At 43.9% G+C, this 17313-nt stretch overlaps 1 protein-coding gene across 2 annotated transcripts; it reads left to right on the plus strand.

The window, feature by feature from the left end:
* Positions 1-1921: 1921 nt before the first annotated feature.
* Positions 1922-16993, plus strand: LOC111839564 (leukocyte cell-derived chemotaxin-2-like). Of its 2 annotated transcripts, none has more exons than XM_023803610.2 (7): positions 1922-2088; positions 9145-9383; positions 9797-9862; positions 10846-11130; positions 11486-11579; positions 12394-12539; positions 13778-16993. In XM_023803610.2, exons 3-7 carry the CDS (start codon positions 9820-9822, stop codon positions 13942-13944), a joined length of 735 nt encoding a protein of 244 aa, XP_023659378.2. In that variant the 5' UTR covers positions 1922-2088; positions 9145-9383; positions 9797-9819; the 3' UTR covers positions 13945-16993. The 2 variants fall into 2 exon arrangements, with proteins under 2 accessions (XP_023659378.2, XP_023659379.2); XM_023803611.2 differs by having other exon boundaries at positions 9145-9259.
* The last annotated feature ends 320 nt before the right edge of the window (positions 16994-17313 follow it).

A 17313-nucleotide genomic window follows, 5' to 3' on the forward strand; every position in this document is an offset into this window, starting at 1 on the left:
CATGCAATGTTTTGCATGAAAAATGTGCAAAGCTTTTAATATACGGAATGGGATAATTGAATCAAAATTCTGACTTTTGATGTATTAGAAATGAATCCTTATTGTTAAGCTTTAACTTGAATACTATACAGGTAAAATATGTAGGCACTGACTGTTTTATGGGGGTTTTTAGAGAGATTCGTTACAAACTCTGCTTACTTGATTTTGAAAGAGTACTCATTTTTACTTGAGAGTACTCAATCATTTGTATTTGAGAGCACTCAATAATTTGTAACTAAATTCAAGTTTAAGTTGTGTAGCCATCTCTACCGATGCCATAGTCACTGAGGCACTACTTCTGTAGGGGGGATATGACCTGAAAATATTCATGGAGACTGACTTGAAATGGAGGGGGGGCGGTCTGAAAGCAGATGGAGAAGGGAGGCTTGGTATGCAGGTGCCAGGTAAGAGAAAGGTCTCCCAATGGGGCACCTGTCACATGTCCGCAAGCCTTTACTTCTCCACTACCCCCACATAGGCATGGCAACCCGGCTCGGTCATCGCGTCCTCGGGACGGGAGAGGAAGGACGCTGACACAGAGTCACTGGAGAAGCGTCACATGTGCATATTTGTTGTTTGTAGTTCACGTATGGGGCTGTTAATTTGTCATTTGCGACAGAGTTATTAATCACGGGTGGGGGCGTGCGAGAGGCCTGTGGGGCGGCCCGGCAGGTGGGGCATCTAGAAGATGCTAATGCCCCACACCCCCAGGGCATGGGGAGGGAAACAGCTCCCCTCGCACCCCCTCCATCACTGGCTCGCGTGTTCCACATCCCTGCGAATCTGCTGCTGCCAGTGTTCCCGTTTTCACCATTTTTAACCACCCCCCCCCCCCACATCCCAAACCCTCCACCACTTCCTTGCCGTTTTTTACCCACCAGTTCTGCCGGGTTTGTGAATCTCACGGGGGAAACAGCTGACTGGGCTTGGGTGTTTGAGGGGGTCTCATTAAGTGGGTAAGTCGTAAAGCCCCTGTAGTCACCCCATGGCGTCCATGTACGGCCTATTAACTGTCAGTGTTCAGCATCATTCCTTCCCATTAAAAGATATTGCTGTATGGGCCCCATATATCCACGTTTAATATGCCCATTTGAGTAGTGGTGGTCTAATGGTTAGGGAAGCATGCTTGTGATCCAAAGGTTGAATCCCCAACCAGCAAGGTATCGCCCCCAGGCACTAAAAATATCTGCCTACTGCAATGTCACGTATGAGTTAAATGCAGAGGTCGCACGTCATTGTTGTGCTGTGGCGTGTCAACAATGATTTTTCACTTGACTTAAGTGGTTAAATATGCTAATGCATATCTGCCTAAACATTATTCTCTTTATTTGCGTGACAGTTTTTAGTTTTATGCTCCTATTAATTCCACCTAAACTTAGATGAACTATACGTAACAGAGATTGACCACCAAAGTATCAAACAGTAATGTGTTTTGTGTTGCTGTTCAGTACGACTAATAAATATCTGATTGATATTTAGGCAGAATTTACATTGTTTTTTTGTTTTTTTAAGCAGACGCTCTTTTACCCAAAGCAATGTACATTTTTGAAAAAGCATGAACAGACCCTGGGGCATTAAGGGCATCGCGGAGGGGCTCAACAGTGAAATCACTCTGCCAAACCTGGGATTTGAACTGGCAACCTTCCAATCGCAGGTACAGGGTCCTAACCCACTGAGCCAAGTCTGGAAGAAGGCATCCAGCAGGGGCACAGACAGCGGAACTGGATACGGACGTGTCCGAGTCAGAAAATAAAAGTTTCTTTTTTCGTCTCCGGAGATGGAAGCATTCTGGGACTGCTGGATCTCCGCTCCGAGGAAACTGTGAAAAGATTCCAGCACTTTGTCATTCGGCATCTGGCTTAATTAAAACTGCAAACGGAAAGCCCCGGACCCGCCGAAAAGGGGGCGGGGGCGTCACGGGTTTGAGGCTAGAGCACCCCCCCATCGAGGGGGATGTCGGGCCCCGGCGGCGTGTCGCTGCGTGACTCCCTGAGCATGTGAATGCTGGGATGTGGGAGGATTTATGGCCGCCGGTCACGCGGAGTCAAGGTGAGCAGCCGAGCTGTGTGTGGAGGGCGGCAAACAGCCTGCAGATCCGTGATAAAACACCTATCATAGTCCATAAAAAACACAGCTCTCCATTATGGTCTGCACTGGTGCCCGCCCCCCTACACTCAGCTCCTTTTTAAGAAGTCTTTTATGTCAGAGTGTGGCATGTATGCGGCTGACGTGCAAGGCAATTAGGAGCATCCAGGGGGCGCCCTCCGTCACGTTGGTGCCCATGTGCGCTCTCATCTTTGGGTCCTGCCAGCCAGTTTGCTTGGCATTCGCCAGTGGTAACAGGGCCAGTTACTTAGAGAAAATTCTAGACACAGAAAAGCTTTCTTGTGCTGGCCTCTTTCTGCAGCAAATGAATTTCATCTCAGTAGGTGTGACTGCAGTGATTTTTTTTATTTTTTTGGAAAAAAATACATTCAGCCTGCGCTCTCAAAAGGGACTTCACACATACCTACGATAGGGTTAATCTCTTGGATGGAAAAAAAATGCATGATTTGCTTGTTTTTCATTGAAATGTTTAATATGACTGTTAAGTCTGTTAATGAGCCATCCACGAATTAGTTCAAACGATGCAGGATATGACCTGTAAAGACATGGGTCACTTAGTATTCCACTTACAAAGTATTACAAAGTATTGTAGTACTATATATATCTTAATTCAAGTGCACATACAACATATTCATTGTAAATGACAGTCACTTAAGCATTTTTAACCTGTTGTAGATAAGTTCACAAATTGCACATAAAGTAGGCCTATTTTGTCTATGTAGCCAAGCAATAAATCCTGTAAATCTGTAATCAAAAGATTAGAGAATTTTTTTCATCTTCTCCTCTTCATAGTGAGATGGGAGATGCTGGTTATCTGCAGGAAGAGAGACGTTACGTTTTCATTCAAGTCATGATCGCCTCGACTTGTTTGTTGGACTGAAATTCAATTTAAAGGGAGAAGCAAACAAATACGTAGGAACATCTGGGGGGGAATTGGGGGAGAATTCAAATATTAATAAAGGCATCTTTTTTCTTTATAAGCAAATTTAAATAAGATAGCTCTCTTGTGTGAGAGAGACTCATGGTTAACCTTCGCTTACCAACCTTGCAGCAGAGCGGAGGGCATCGGCTTCTCGTGAATATCGCCTGCCATCTAGTGGCCAACCATGCAATCAGCATTCTAAGTCCGCAGCGTGTGCTCTGTACTGAATAGGGCTTTATGCAAAAGCAAGTTAAATATCAATCGTCTGTTTTGTAACCGCTTATCCCGGTTTGAGTCGCAGGGAAGGAAAACTCCAGCGACCGGCAACCTGCAGTAGACGTGGGGTGTATTAGGCCACGGGTCCAGCGCCACCTGTCTTTCCAACTACACATGACGCTAAAATTATCTCATTAAGAGTGGATGTCATTGTTTGGTGAATTACACCTTCAACAGGGTCATCATCTAAACGCTTTATTATCCCGCAGCAAGTGTCGAAACACTTCATCTGCATCTTGAGTTGATTATGTCTGGGGTTTGTGACCTTTACGCTGTGGATAATTAATAGGCTCTGTTGGAATGAGCTGCATATTTGCTATGATAGTTACGGTGTAAATGGCGGTGATCTCCCGGATCCAGCTGTGCCCCCCCCATCCCCCCCAGCGCTAGACCAGGCTGTCCTCCACAGCAAGACCCACGGATCCTGTCCAACGGCCGGACAAAGAACACTAGGCAGACAATATTGGCGCTTTTCCAAGCCATACCGTGAAGAGAGACTACACTATATAGACAAAAGTATTGGGACACCAGGCCATTACACCTACAGGAACATCACATTCTAAATCCATAGGCATCAATATGGAGCTGGTCCCCACTTTGCAGCTATAACAGCTGCCACTTTTCTGGGGAGGCTTTCCAGAAGATTCTGGAGTGTGTCTGTGGGAATTCAGAAGAGTATTTGTGAGGTCAGGCACTGATGTTGGCTGTGAAGGCCTGGCTCACAATCTCCGTTCTAGTTCATCCCAAAGGTGTTCGATGGGGTTGAGGTCAGGGCTCTGTGTGGGCCAGTAAGGTTCTTCCATATATACCAAACTCACCCAACCATGTCTTTATAGACCTTGCTTTATGCACTGGGGCACAGTCATGCTGGAACAGTAAAGGACCTTCCCCAAACTGTTCCCACAAAGTTGGAAGCATAAAATTGTCCAACATGTCTGGGTTTGCTGAAGCAGTAAGAGTTCTCTTCACTGGAACTAGGGGGCCTAGCGCAACCCTGGAAATACACCCCCATACCATTATCCTTCCTCCACCAAACTGCAGCTCACATTATTCACAGTGAGAAAACATCAGTTCTCAGTATGACTTGGGTACGGCTTGGTTCCCGGTGGCAGTGGAAAACCGGCATAATTTTTTCGGCCCCCTCCCATCAATATCCTGCTTATTCAGCTAAGCATATCATATAGGATACAACCAGACAGTAATCTGTTACTAACCTAGTAGAGTTATCAAAACATTGCTCAATATGATATGGTTTAATTTTTCATTTTGAATTTTGTGTAATTATTCTTATTTATTTTTCTAATGACTTTTGTCTGGCAGCCCTTGCTCCAATCGGGCCCTAGGCCTTGGTTTGCCCCTGCCTGGATCCATCCCCTGAGGGCCTCCTTTCATCCAGGAGTTCGCAGGCTGATCTGTATTGACCCATCACACTCAGACAAGCTGGCAGTAGAGTGATCCATAGACAGCTGATCCTGACACGGCAGTGTATGGAAATCCAGTGGCCTGGGACCACCCTACGCAACTGTGGTAACCTCACGCCTTCCCTGGTCAATCTCATGCCTCATTCAGATTCCATGTTTACTACAGCAAAGTTCAATCGTTTAACGACAGCAGGTAGCAAAATTAGGGTCTGGTGCAATACCTAAAAGGGGCGCATTTCCACTGCCTTACAGGAACCAAGCCGAACCTGAGCCGTACCGCAAAGAGAGACTAGTTACAGTGCAGTTCCAGCTCAATTTGGTTTTTCACTGCAGAAGGGTCAGCTCGGGGTTTCCAGAGCGACAGTGACATAAAACCAAAAAGATGCTTATTTAATGTTCACACAGCGTACATCACGATGTACTGTGTGCTAAATTCCGCTAACGCGTCTAGTAGAATCACTGTGTTACGCTAGGGGAATTAGCATTAGCTTCAGTAAATTTGCTTTAGGAATATTAGGATTTAGGATTTTACTAATATTTAGGATATTACTAATAATGTATAATACATAGAATATGCCCTCTTTTCTGTCAGATAATCCATGCATATCAATGCAGTTCACCAGTATCTCAGTGCATTTCAACCAAACAGATGGTAGCTGACGCGAGCCGCTCGGTTCGGACACGCTTTTGGCCCTGCTAGCAGGGAACGGCTCGGGTACAGCTCGGGTACAGCTCGGGTTCGCTGTTGGCCCTGCTAGCAAGGAACGGCTCGGGTACAGCTCGGGTTCGCTGTTGGCCCTGCTAGCAAGGAACGACTCGGGTACAGCTCGGGTACAGCTCGGGTTCGCTGTTGGCCCTGCTAGCAGGGAACGGCTCGGGTACAGCTCGGGTTCGCTGTTGGCCCTGCTAGCAGGGTACGGCTCGGGTACGTCTAAGATAATTTACAGTGCAAAACTGTCAGTTCTCAGTAAGACTCGGGTACAGCTCAGTTCTTGGTGGCAGTGAGAAACTGCCGAAAGTAACTTTTTTCATTAAAGGCATCAGCTGAGCAATTTGACGCAAATGGCCCCTTAAAGACTTTTCTCTCCTTTATCAGCTGTACTTACAACGCCAAGATAATTAAGAAGTAACAGTGATGTCTGACGTGTTTACCAACAGGGTACCTTACTCTGTACTCTGATAAAGTTCACATGAATTAATTTCCTCTTTTTATTAGCTGATTAGCAATGCAGCATGTGTGCCTCATTTTATTTCTCATTATTTAAAAAATTTACAATAAATAGGAAAATTCAATTTTGCTCAATGAGCTTCCATATCTAGTGTGCGCAGGTATCCTGCAAACAGTGTGACTGATTTTTATTTTTTGATAAGATCGGTGCTGTTGTGGTCCTCTTGATGAGCTTTAATTATGATTAATATAACGCGGTTACGTGCAGCGATTCCTATCGTCTTCTGGTGGAATTTAAGCCACCGTTATTTGTAGGAATTAAAAATGGATTCCTGGGCGGCTGACCTTTCTAACTCCGTGTACGTGAATTTGTGTGTGTGTGTGTGTGTGTGTGTGTGTGTGTGTGCGTGGTCGGCCGCAAGTTTTGCTGCAGGTCAGAATCGGTACAGGGTGGTCACAAAGCCACAGCACACCCACGATCTCAGGAGGGTTCCAAGAGAGGAAAAAAAAGCATAACCAGAATACTTCGCTTGTGCAACGCTGCCCCCTGCTGACAGCTCAGGAGAAACCACACACCCACCCTGCCAGCCCGACAGCGGCCTGACAAATCCCCTTACACAGTCCCCGAAAGATGTTTACAAATAAACCCAGGCCAAGTAGGCATGAATTACTGTCCTGTGGAAGGTACCACCCCGTGCTGGGCCCGGACCGAATCTGTCAGAAATTTTGTTTGTTTTTCTGACAGACTGAGACGCGTCTCATCTTCCAAACAGGGGAAAGTGGCACCTTTCCCAAATACCTGCACAGTTTATAATGCAGTGAAATAGCATAACGTTTCTTTTATCGTTTATCTTTCAGTAGTTCTTGTGGAATTGCTTTGCTTCACCATCAGAGGGTCTCTCTCTCAATCTCTCTCACACTCTCTCTCTCTCTCTCTCTCTCTTTCCCTACCCCCTCCTGCTCTCTGCCCTTTTAAATTTGCGAGCCCTGAATGTCACTTGTCATTGGCTGGTTGTCTGTAAGGGGCGCAGGATGTCGGGAGAATCCGAATGCCTTTCAGCTCCATGGTAAGTGGTGCATTGCTGCAAAACTGCAAACAAGGTGTGGTTAGGGGGTGGGGGGGGGGGGGCGCAACAGCTCCGACTGTTGCTAGGAAACACTTGTGGCATCTTGCCGCTCCCTTACTCTCACTGAACACAGCAGCGCAGAGCTGCATAAGAAAGTGGAAGAGAAGTGAAATGTCATCAGATCCTCGTGGGACTCCTGGAAATGTGCACGCGCCCATTTAAGGGCAAACGAGTCAACACACCCATTTTACCAAAAGGGAAAGATAATATTTCTTTTTTCTCGGTGAAAGTTCCAACTGTGTCCCTTTTTCATGCACATATCTAAGTCCTTGCTCTACGGTTCATCAGTTCAGCAAACATAATCCCTGTAAAAGATGTTCTTTTATCTAAGCTGATGGCTGAAATGTCTGTCTGTCTTTGCCTCCAGACTCGCTCGCACATTAATATTCATAGAGTACCGCATTACCAACCAGTGCCCCGACTTTCCATCCAAACTCCTGGGACTGTAAAAAGCTACACTGTATCCCTGTCAGTTATTCTGTTCACAAACTGCAGGCCAGACCCCTACAAATGGGATTTGTCGATCCACAGCATCTGGCTTCTGTTCCTTACGACGTTTCGAACGGCATCGCTGTCACACTTTGGTGTCATTTCACGTCGCCGTCTGCCCATCGCCATGCTTGCAGTCCGCGGTACACAAAATTGCGTGGACTTAGCCGGCGCTGACACGAACGGGCTCAGAAGCGCAACAGACGAGCACCACATGGTTACCTGAGTGAGAAAACATGGTCTGATGGTGACACTTTTGGGTCACGGTAGGATATTATTAGCGTCGGTTGAATGGTGAGCGATGCTGATTGCCAATCTTTAAAGGTCACTGTAAATTGACAAAACTCAACTCATGCACCCAGCATGAAATCTCTCTAACACAATAGACCAAATTTGATGACTACCTTCCAGTTAGCGCTGACCAGAGAACAGGAACCACAGGTGTGCATGAGTTTAGAACATAAAGAAGACACTTCTTACCATGAACTGTAGGGGTAGGCTTAGGATAATCCCCACAGTCATGGAACTAACACGCAGTCGTTAGGTCCGGCAGTGTTAGATATTTAAACAACGCTTAGATGGTCAGACAGATTTGCTTTACTCATTATGCTGCTGCTGGATTCACGCTGTTGTCCAACAAAAACAAGAACCTGAGTCCGATAAAATTCAAAGTCCTGAGGAAAAGGCAGGTTTTGTCTTGTGCGACGCCCTGTGATTACGGTCAATACCGAGCAAACAGGCTGACATGGCCTGAGAGGAGACAGCCTGCCTCACGCCTGGTTACCAATGTGACAAAAGGGACACACAGACGCCCATCAATTGTCCTTATTGTTCTGTTTTCCTGAGGGTTAGGGTTAGGTTTAGGGTTAGGGTTAGGGTTGCTATTGGAGTTATACAATACAGACGCTCCTCTACTTACGAACGAGATATGTTCTGACCGGCCGTTTGTAACTTGAAATGTTCGTAAGTCATTATTTAACCTCATTTTAAGGGTATACGCAAGTACAAAGAACTAGGATGCTGGGAGTACGCACGCTACGTTGTAGCGCGGCGAGAGTAGCGGCCAGAAGTTGTACTAGGCAGAATTGGTGCGCAGAAAAAAAAATTGATGTTGCGGACAGGAAACGGGAGCCCAATGAACAGAAGTTTGGACTTACAGTCCTCTTCGTTCGTATGTCTGAAAGTTCGTAAGTAGAGGTACTTACATTATGACACTCCTTAGAATGTATGTGCCCTTACAGCGCAATGGCCCATAAAGCATAGCTGCCCTTATAATATAATACTTACAGTATTTAAGTCTTTATAGTTCAGCGATTCTTACAGTATGACTGTCAATACTAAGCATCTATACCATTCTTTTTCAGCTCCATATCACCATTCAGCTTGATTTCAGTTTATCAAGTTGGCGATACATTATTTCACAGTAATTATATTTCTGACGTATCACGTTTCAGTTACACTTAAACAAGAGTACTGTGTGCGCAGAACCAGAATTTTTAGATTTTTTTTTTCTTTTTCTGTGGCCTTTGAAAAGAAGCCTTTTAGTAGAAAACCCTGGATATTTGTCTTGAAACGCCAATATCAATATTGACTCAGGAGAAAGATCCAGCGGCCCAAGGGGGGGGCACATTCAGGCCGGATCGGACCTGGATCCCAACAGCCGGACCATTGTGCTTCTCCACAAGCATTTCTGACTAGACGCTCCGGTCCGGTAAGGAAGCTGTTTCGTTTAACGGCGGCTTTGAAATCGCGGACCGACTGACAGCTCTGTAAGGCCTTGCGACGCTCCCAATCCATCAGCATGCAAATATCTTCTCAGAAATTCTGACATAAAAGCGAGTATTATTAATATTATTACTGCATCATTTTCTAATGCCTATTTGCACTGACATTCCTACCTGTAAGTCAATTTGTATAGTTGCTGAACATATTTATTTAGAATTTCCGCTGCTATTCTCATTTGCATCTTGTGTACACAGCTTTTTCGGGATAATATCTGCACTTTATCCTATAGTCCTGACTTTTTAAGTTTAGCAGTCTTAATATTTTCCTCACTCAGGTTGATGTGATTGACATTCCTGTCTGTCTTTCCATTTCTGTTGCACTGATCATTTCACTGGCACAAGAATTTCCTTCCAGATCAATGAAGCTCTTTCTTATCGTTTTTCTCTCTTTCCTTCTTTCCAGTTGATGGGTAAGCTTTAGGAAGACTGCAAAAAATGTGCCGTTTTGTTTTTACATGTTGCAGGGTGTATCCTTCTGACGGGCAGAATGTCCCTGAAGTTGATTCTAATTTTTATGATTTCAGCCTCCGGTAAGTAAATGTGTCATAGCCAACATTACCATTGTAGGTTTGGTGAATATGCTTATAGTTACATACTAGCTTTACAATGTATAAATGCACCAATTAGTAATATAAACTGGTTATAGTCACAAGTGTGGAAAACTGTATGTAGAAAAAATATTTTAAATGGTTATTAGCAGAGGTGGATGGTCCAGGTCCAGAGAGTATAAATCCAGACCAAGACTTTGTTTCAACTAAACAGTTGAGTACTCTGTGACTTTCACTCTTTATACTCAGCTGGTTAGTTGAAACAAAGTCTTGGTCTGGATTTATACTCTCTGGACCTGGACCATCCACCTCTGTAAGTCTGTAAAGAAATTTGGACAGTTGATGCATGGTAAGTACCGCTCTACCATATTAGCAAATGAACCCTGGTTTTATTTTTTTAAATATCTTGGCTTTGCTTTCAGTTGGGAAAAAAAACGTGCAAGAACGGAATAGCTATCATTATTACAAAGGAGGGCCCTGTGCTGTTGTGTCTACAGAATTTGCTCAGATTAGCCACGCTAAGGTAACTTATTAGGAACAATTCATCCAAATTTTTCGGTCGTCATGGTAATGCAGGTCCCAGGAATAGCCACTGACCGTGAGACGCGATTAATCCACAGTGATACGCAGCTCATTTCAATTATGGCTACCAGCTCCCGGTGAAAAGCACCGTGATTGAAATTCACGAGCCGCACGCGGCGGTAATGTAGTTAATGAAAATCAAACACAACGTTATTTTAGGCAGGACGTGAGCAACCAATCCAAAGCTTATCTAGACCAAGGGGCATGTATGCCCATGTAATTCATACATCCCTCCATCCATACCGCTTAACCAGGTCAGGACAGGAACATGTTTAGATGATTACAGTTCGCCTTATTATTTTAATGGGGTAAATAGATCTTCGTACGCTGCACTTTGCTTAATTTGCCGACACCGAGAGGTGAGACCTTTGGTCTTTCTCCAGCTTTAGGTGTCGCTCTTGAGAGCGAGAGGAAAGACGGCAGCGAACCAAGGAGGCCCCAAAAGGGCAAAGAAGATGAGAAGGTTGGGAAAGAAGTGACCAGGAGCAGCAGTAGCTCCAAGCCGAACCGGGATGGCAGTGGGACATCATCCAGGCAGAGTGGGTGGGGGTATGATGCGGCCTGTACCAGTATCGGAGGAATTTGCCAACTCAGTAGATACATCTGCCAGGGGAGATACCTGAGAAACAAGTGTGCTGGTCCCAGGGTGAGACGTTGCTGTCTGCCAGGTGACGACCTTCAGAGTTCTCCTCTTCGTTGTCCTGTTTTATTGGATGGGAACAGTCTGCATGTGCCTAGATGTCAGTTCTCCCCATTTAGTTCCGTAGCAAGGAGCCTCTGGAACAGGGGTGGAAATTTCAGGTCCAGTAAGTACAAATCCAGACCAATGGTTTTGTTTCAACCAGCCAGTTAAGTATAAAGAGTTACAGTGACAGAGTGCTCAACTGGTTGGTTGGAACAAAATCTTGGTCTGGATTTGTACTTACTGGACCTGAAATTTCCACCTCTGCTCTGGAATCAATTTGCATACATGGGCAGGGTAATCGGCTCTTCGATGTTGACATGTGCCCCCCCCCCACCCAGGTCCCGGTGCCTGGCATCCCCTGTGTGCCAGTCACCATCAGAACAGAATAAGGGGCTGCGACAGGTTCGGCTGTGGAGCTTTCAACTCTGAGAGGTAACCTCCATATACGTGCTGCCCCCTTGTGGGGTGGAGGTCCAAGGTTATATATTTGTCTAGCTAAAAAAGTGCCCCTTTTCTGAGTCTCTAAGTTCCTATTTCCAAAAATTTACCTAGGTGACCCCTCCAAGGTCAGCAAAATTTATCCTCACTGTCCTCAACCCCCCACTTTCAAGCACCTGTCCCTCAAAATGTCTGTGCACAACATTGCCCCTAAAAAGCACTATTCAGAGAGCTGTGCAAGACTCATACATGATTAAGTCCTGGGCATTCTGTCTAAGGACGACTTTATGTTTACAAAAAACATAAGTACTAATATCAGCCTCACTTTCAAGTAAACATACACCACCAGTCAGAAGTGTTTGCACAACACAGGTTTTTAAGCATTTTTCCATTTATTTCATAAACTGCGGATTTTTTATTCTTGTTATGCTTTGTAAAGTTGAGTGAACAACTATAAATGAAAATATAAGTGAAATAAAACAAGTTTCCTTTATAACATGGAAAGAGTATGTAACAGTGCATGTCTGATGTCCTATTAATTTTCTTGCTAATTAAGGTACTCAAATGGAGAACATACCTTAAATTTATTTGTTAGCAAAGAATATTGAGTATATTTTTAGTAAATGTTAAGTGAGTGCCATGCAGGTGTAGGAAATCCCAGTGTGTGCAAAAACTTTTGACTGGTAGCGTACAGGGAGACAGAATGAAGTGTCTGTGATAAGCAGGGAGGCCGGAACATTGTTCCAGGGAGAGGTATGCCCGTCTGCGTCCGGAACACCAGCCGAAACTGCATTCCCCCCTTTCGCAGAGCTGGGAGCACCCACAAGGCCGTGGACGTGGTGTGTGACGACTACGCCGCCATCAACGCCCCCTTCTCTGGCACCCTGGGGGGGCCAGTCAGCCGCAGGCAGGGAGATGCCGTCCACCATGATGGCGTTAAGCTCTATAATTCAGGTCGGAGCTGTGAAATCGGCGCCTGCCATTTGCTCACTGAGCTGTACGGAATAGAGCTTTGCGCTCTTACACTCGCTGTAGCACTTAATAGATTATAGGATATATCTGTTACTTAAAAACCTCACAGCTGTATTCATAGTATTGCCTTTCTATCACTGCTGAATTGGCACTGGGTGGCGTTTAAAGGGATTAAGGTGAATGTATAGGGGAGCGTCGAGGTTAGGATGAACTATGCCAACCACACGTGGACCAAACTGAAGCCGGGCATTTGTCAGGTAGGGCTGTCACTGAGACCATGATCTGCACATTAGCCTCTGTTAGCTTCTGATGTGGACACACGTGAATAAGACAGCATTTGGTAGAGAGCATGCCCAGAACTTTAATGGTGAACCAAGGAGGACCATATGTGGAATCACTAAGCTCCATCTCTGTCTCGGCTTTTAACCTCAAACCGTTAAAAGTTTGAGGTGCCTTGCTGAAGCCAAAGGTTTCGCACCTAAATTAAAAATGCCTTTTCCTTAATGAATAGAGATGGAGCAACAACAAAAAAAGATACAACGGTAGTTATTTGCAGTTTTGGCAAAAGTTTTAATTACTATTTTAATGTGTTGTGAAAAAGTCTCATTAAAAGAAATGCTGCTTGTAGACAGATGTGGCTGTAGAAGGCTTTGAACGGCGTTGTCCTAATTCCACATTCTTATCCACCCCAGCGATGGTCTATTGGGCTCTTTCTTCTCTTATCAGTGTTTTAATGTTCCCTGAAAGCTAAAATATTAGCATATTTCATGCTTATGCCCCTTTGTCATTGTGTCATGTGACTTTTGGTAGGCTAGCGTATAGCCCGACACTTTAAAATACAAAGCAAATTTAACATAAAGTACAAACATTCAGGGTGTTTATCAAGCCGACTTGACCATTCTTGTCTTGTGTCCCTGGATCTCATTCTCGCCCAACCCCAAATATTGAGGATGCATCAGTTGCATCCTTGCCAACAAGAATAATCCCATGATTCATTACGGCCCAAGTTTAGTCTTGGGAGGCAAGTTAGCAAGAACACAAACTGCGTTCTTGGTATTGATAATCACCCTCAGTCTTATGTTCATGACATTAACAAATGATTTCATCCATTTCAAATGATCAGAGATTCCATGTGCAATAAACCACCATAAATACAACTTGTCGTTGACATACCGATGAACGACTAGGTATGTTCTTCCCTGTTTTTCCCTTCACTAAAGAGTCTTGTGTGAAGATCTTCAACATCCGGCCATACCGTTACGTGGGCCACATCTCCAAGGGGGAAGCCATGGGCTACCTACTGCCCCTGCAGGAGCGCTTCTCTGGAATCACCTCCCACCTGGAGCTGCAGATGTGTGACCATTCAAACCCTACACCCTTCATATAGGCCCCTCCCTCACAGCAATGCCCTTACGCTTTAGCTGCGACTCATTGCTGGCTCTCACCTATCAGCTGTGTCCGTCTCCAGTTGCACCAAAGCCTCCAGGAGCCAACCGGGGCTGTAAAATCCGGCCTGAAATTACGGCGCCTGATCGGAATTGCAGCGCTGTACCACAACGTACCACAAGGTGGTGACGGTCCGCAAATTATAAAGCTGGCTTTGTTTGTTAGCTTGAAGGGATGTTCGTCGAACATGTGTTTCCTGTTTATCTGATTACCGTGGCCTGTACTACGAAGGGGGTTTAACCAAATCAGACTTAACCCCGAGGTAATTTGCGAACGCGAGGTTAACAAAATCATGTTGACTCCATCGGGGCTAATCAGTACTACGACACCAGTTAAGAAGTTGATTTGTTAAATCGGTGTTAACTGCATTGGAGTTTGTGCGCGTTAACATATATGGAGCATGTTCGGCAGCGCAAGGCACCGTTTGACTCATAGCGCAACCTCCATATGTTTCACGGAGGAAGACTGCAAGCTAATTATGCAGGGTTATGAGAAGTTTAAATCAACGCTGTAAAGAAAGTCCAATACCACTGCAGCCAACAAAAGCAGGCAGGCTTGTTGGCAACGTATTGACAACGGAGAAAATGCATACGTACATTTTCACGGTCATAAAACGTGGTCTAAAATGTCTCACGACCGAGTATTAGACTATGAAGTACGTGTTTTCTGAAAAGAATTGAAATACTGTTAATAATTACAGAGGCTAATACATGTGACACAATTCAGAAGTTACCTTTTATATGCTGCTAAGTAATGTAATGCTCAGTGAAGTTCCATTACTGTAATGTTACTCATAATGTAAATCTATATGTTAACAATAACTGATCCGATTTCAAATGCAATAGTAAAGCGTACGTGGCAGCAACTCAAGATGAACATCATGTCAAGTGGTAGGGCTATGTATTTATATTTCTACTCATTATGAAAGATTTGTTGTGTCTATAGCCTCCACTTAATAGCGTGTTTCTATGTTTTACAGCTAATAATAAAAAGGTGTCTGTTCATATGACACTTAATAGAAGGTGAGCCACTGTTTAACAAACAATTAAATGATTTACAACAGGACAAAGCAGAAGCAAATGTGTAGTGAGAAAACGACTAGGAACCTGTCACCGCGGTTATGTTAGCCTCATATTCCATATTCAGTTTTCTGGCTTTAATATCTTTACGGAAGTAAAGTCGGCGTTTTTAATGACAGAATTGTGATGTCCAGTACCCAGACATCGATGCACACCGATTATTTTTCCGCTTCAAAACATTTTGTGATTTGTGCCAAATCATGTTAATAGCTAATATAATATAGGTCCTTTCAGCTGTAATGACATGGTGGTTTAGTATTTTGGGCTCATGGCGACTGTTGCACACCCCTTGTTTCCCAGATTGCTTTACATGCGAATTTTAATTATATTTTCAATTTTGAATGTTCGAATGTATCCGTATACTGTGCAGTCGACAATACATGAATGGATTAATAACTTTAAAACTAGACAAGACAGGCACATCTATAGTGAAGTGTGCTTTGATCAGTGGACAACAGGGAACAATGCACACCCCTTGGGTTTTCAGAATAACTTTCTCTGTAACAGTTATTAATTAATACATTGTATGCATATTATATGCCATGGCTCCATTTCATACATATTAACAGAGAGAGCCCCTCGACACGATTCGCGCGCCAATGTCATACGGATCATCCAGGTACGCCGGCATTGTCTTCGGAGAAATTGTAGTTGGAGGGGCGGTGCTCATATAGGGCTGGCTTACGCAGAAACCTCGACTTAACCAAGAACAAAAACTGCTCGGAGCAGTTTTGAGACTTAGCGTAAATTGCCATGGCAACATGCCTCGACTATAACTTACCCACCTTTCGTAGTACGGGTTAATCGCGAAGTTACACCACACGTCATCAAGTTACTCGCAAAGTTACCCCGATAAGCCAGTAAACCCGCTTCGTAGTACAGGCCACCGATTTGTCTTTAGCAGAACCAAACAAAATTAACTAACAAATCTTACTTTCTTCACTTCACAGTATTATCTTTTTCCTTTTACGCTTATGTTCTGACTCATTGAAACTTAGATTATATTGTCATGAAGATCATTCTGCTTCTGGACCCATTAATCAGGCAACCTACTGTTTTATATAAAAATGTTAACCATTATGCGTACACTAGTAACCATCTATCTATCTTCCAATGTCTGATTCTGGACTGGGTTGTGAACGGGAGAGAAGCTGACGCCACGTAGCATTGGGCATAACGCAGAGTCAGACCCTGGATGGGCTGTCAGTTAAAGCAGTGACAATATTAAGCAATAGAAACTTCCAATAAACAGCTTTACGTTACCATAGCATCTGTACAACTAACTAAACATGCGTGTATATTTGTTGTGTGTTGTACTAGCTGTCTTGTTGCTGTTATGCAATTCTTTCTGTAATTAATAAAGATCGACACTTGAAATTTGCCAGAGATTGAAGTTTGAACAATTTGGAGGAATTTTTGTTTTGACTCGCAGTTAATCTGTGATTGAAATTCCTGCAACATTTAATAAACGTATACAATTAAAAACACGACTAAAAATAAATATTTGAAATGGCTTTGTGGGTGGTCTTTTATACGTACGTTAGCATGCAGAAAATCCACATTATTTAATTTAGGATAAAAGCGACAGATTAGTAGTTAAATAATTCAGCGTTTTGTGCATCGGAAGTGAGTCCAAATGGAAAACAAACATTATGAAAATACCAATGAAAAACCATTACAAGCATGTTCAACATTTGCATTTAATTCATCAGAACAAAATACACCTTCTTGTTGTTTTACAAAGGGCCTCTTTCCAAATACCTTTATGACATAATTCCTTTTGTGTACCATTCACTTAAAAGGGGGGTGATGTAATGAATGCTGATAGTTTACCACCCCTCCAGACACAATAATGGGTTGTTCCATGTATGTTATAAATTGTTAATGGTGATTAAACACGGAGTTATATAACACTGTTGTCGCCTCTATCTTATTTTCTTCACAATAAGAACAATAAAGTTTTTTTTGCACTGTATATGTTTGCCAACAGGAGCAAATTCCTTAAAAGGACATTGGTCTATTGCATTATAAATGTGATGGTGGTTTGCTTACAGTCTGGGGGTGAGATAATGGAAGAAGTGGAGATTTACTCCGTCAGGTGAATTATCCCAGAACATCCAGTTAAGGATTCCAGTTACCTGGAAGCATCCAGTACACTAAATGCAGCCACTTCAGTTTCTAATCAAAAATAATATTTTGACACCACTCATCTCCTAAGAGGAGAAATTGTT

Source organism: Paramormyrops kingsleyae, chromosome 24 (genome assembly GCF_048594095.1).
Source record: "Paramormyrops kingsleyae isolate MSU_618 chromosome 24, PKINGS_0.4, whole genome shotgun sequence".
NCBI classification, from domain to species: Eukaryota; Metazoa; Chordata; class Actinopteri; order Osteoglossiformes; family Mormyridae; genus Paramormyrops; species Paramormyrops kingsleyae.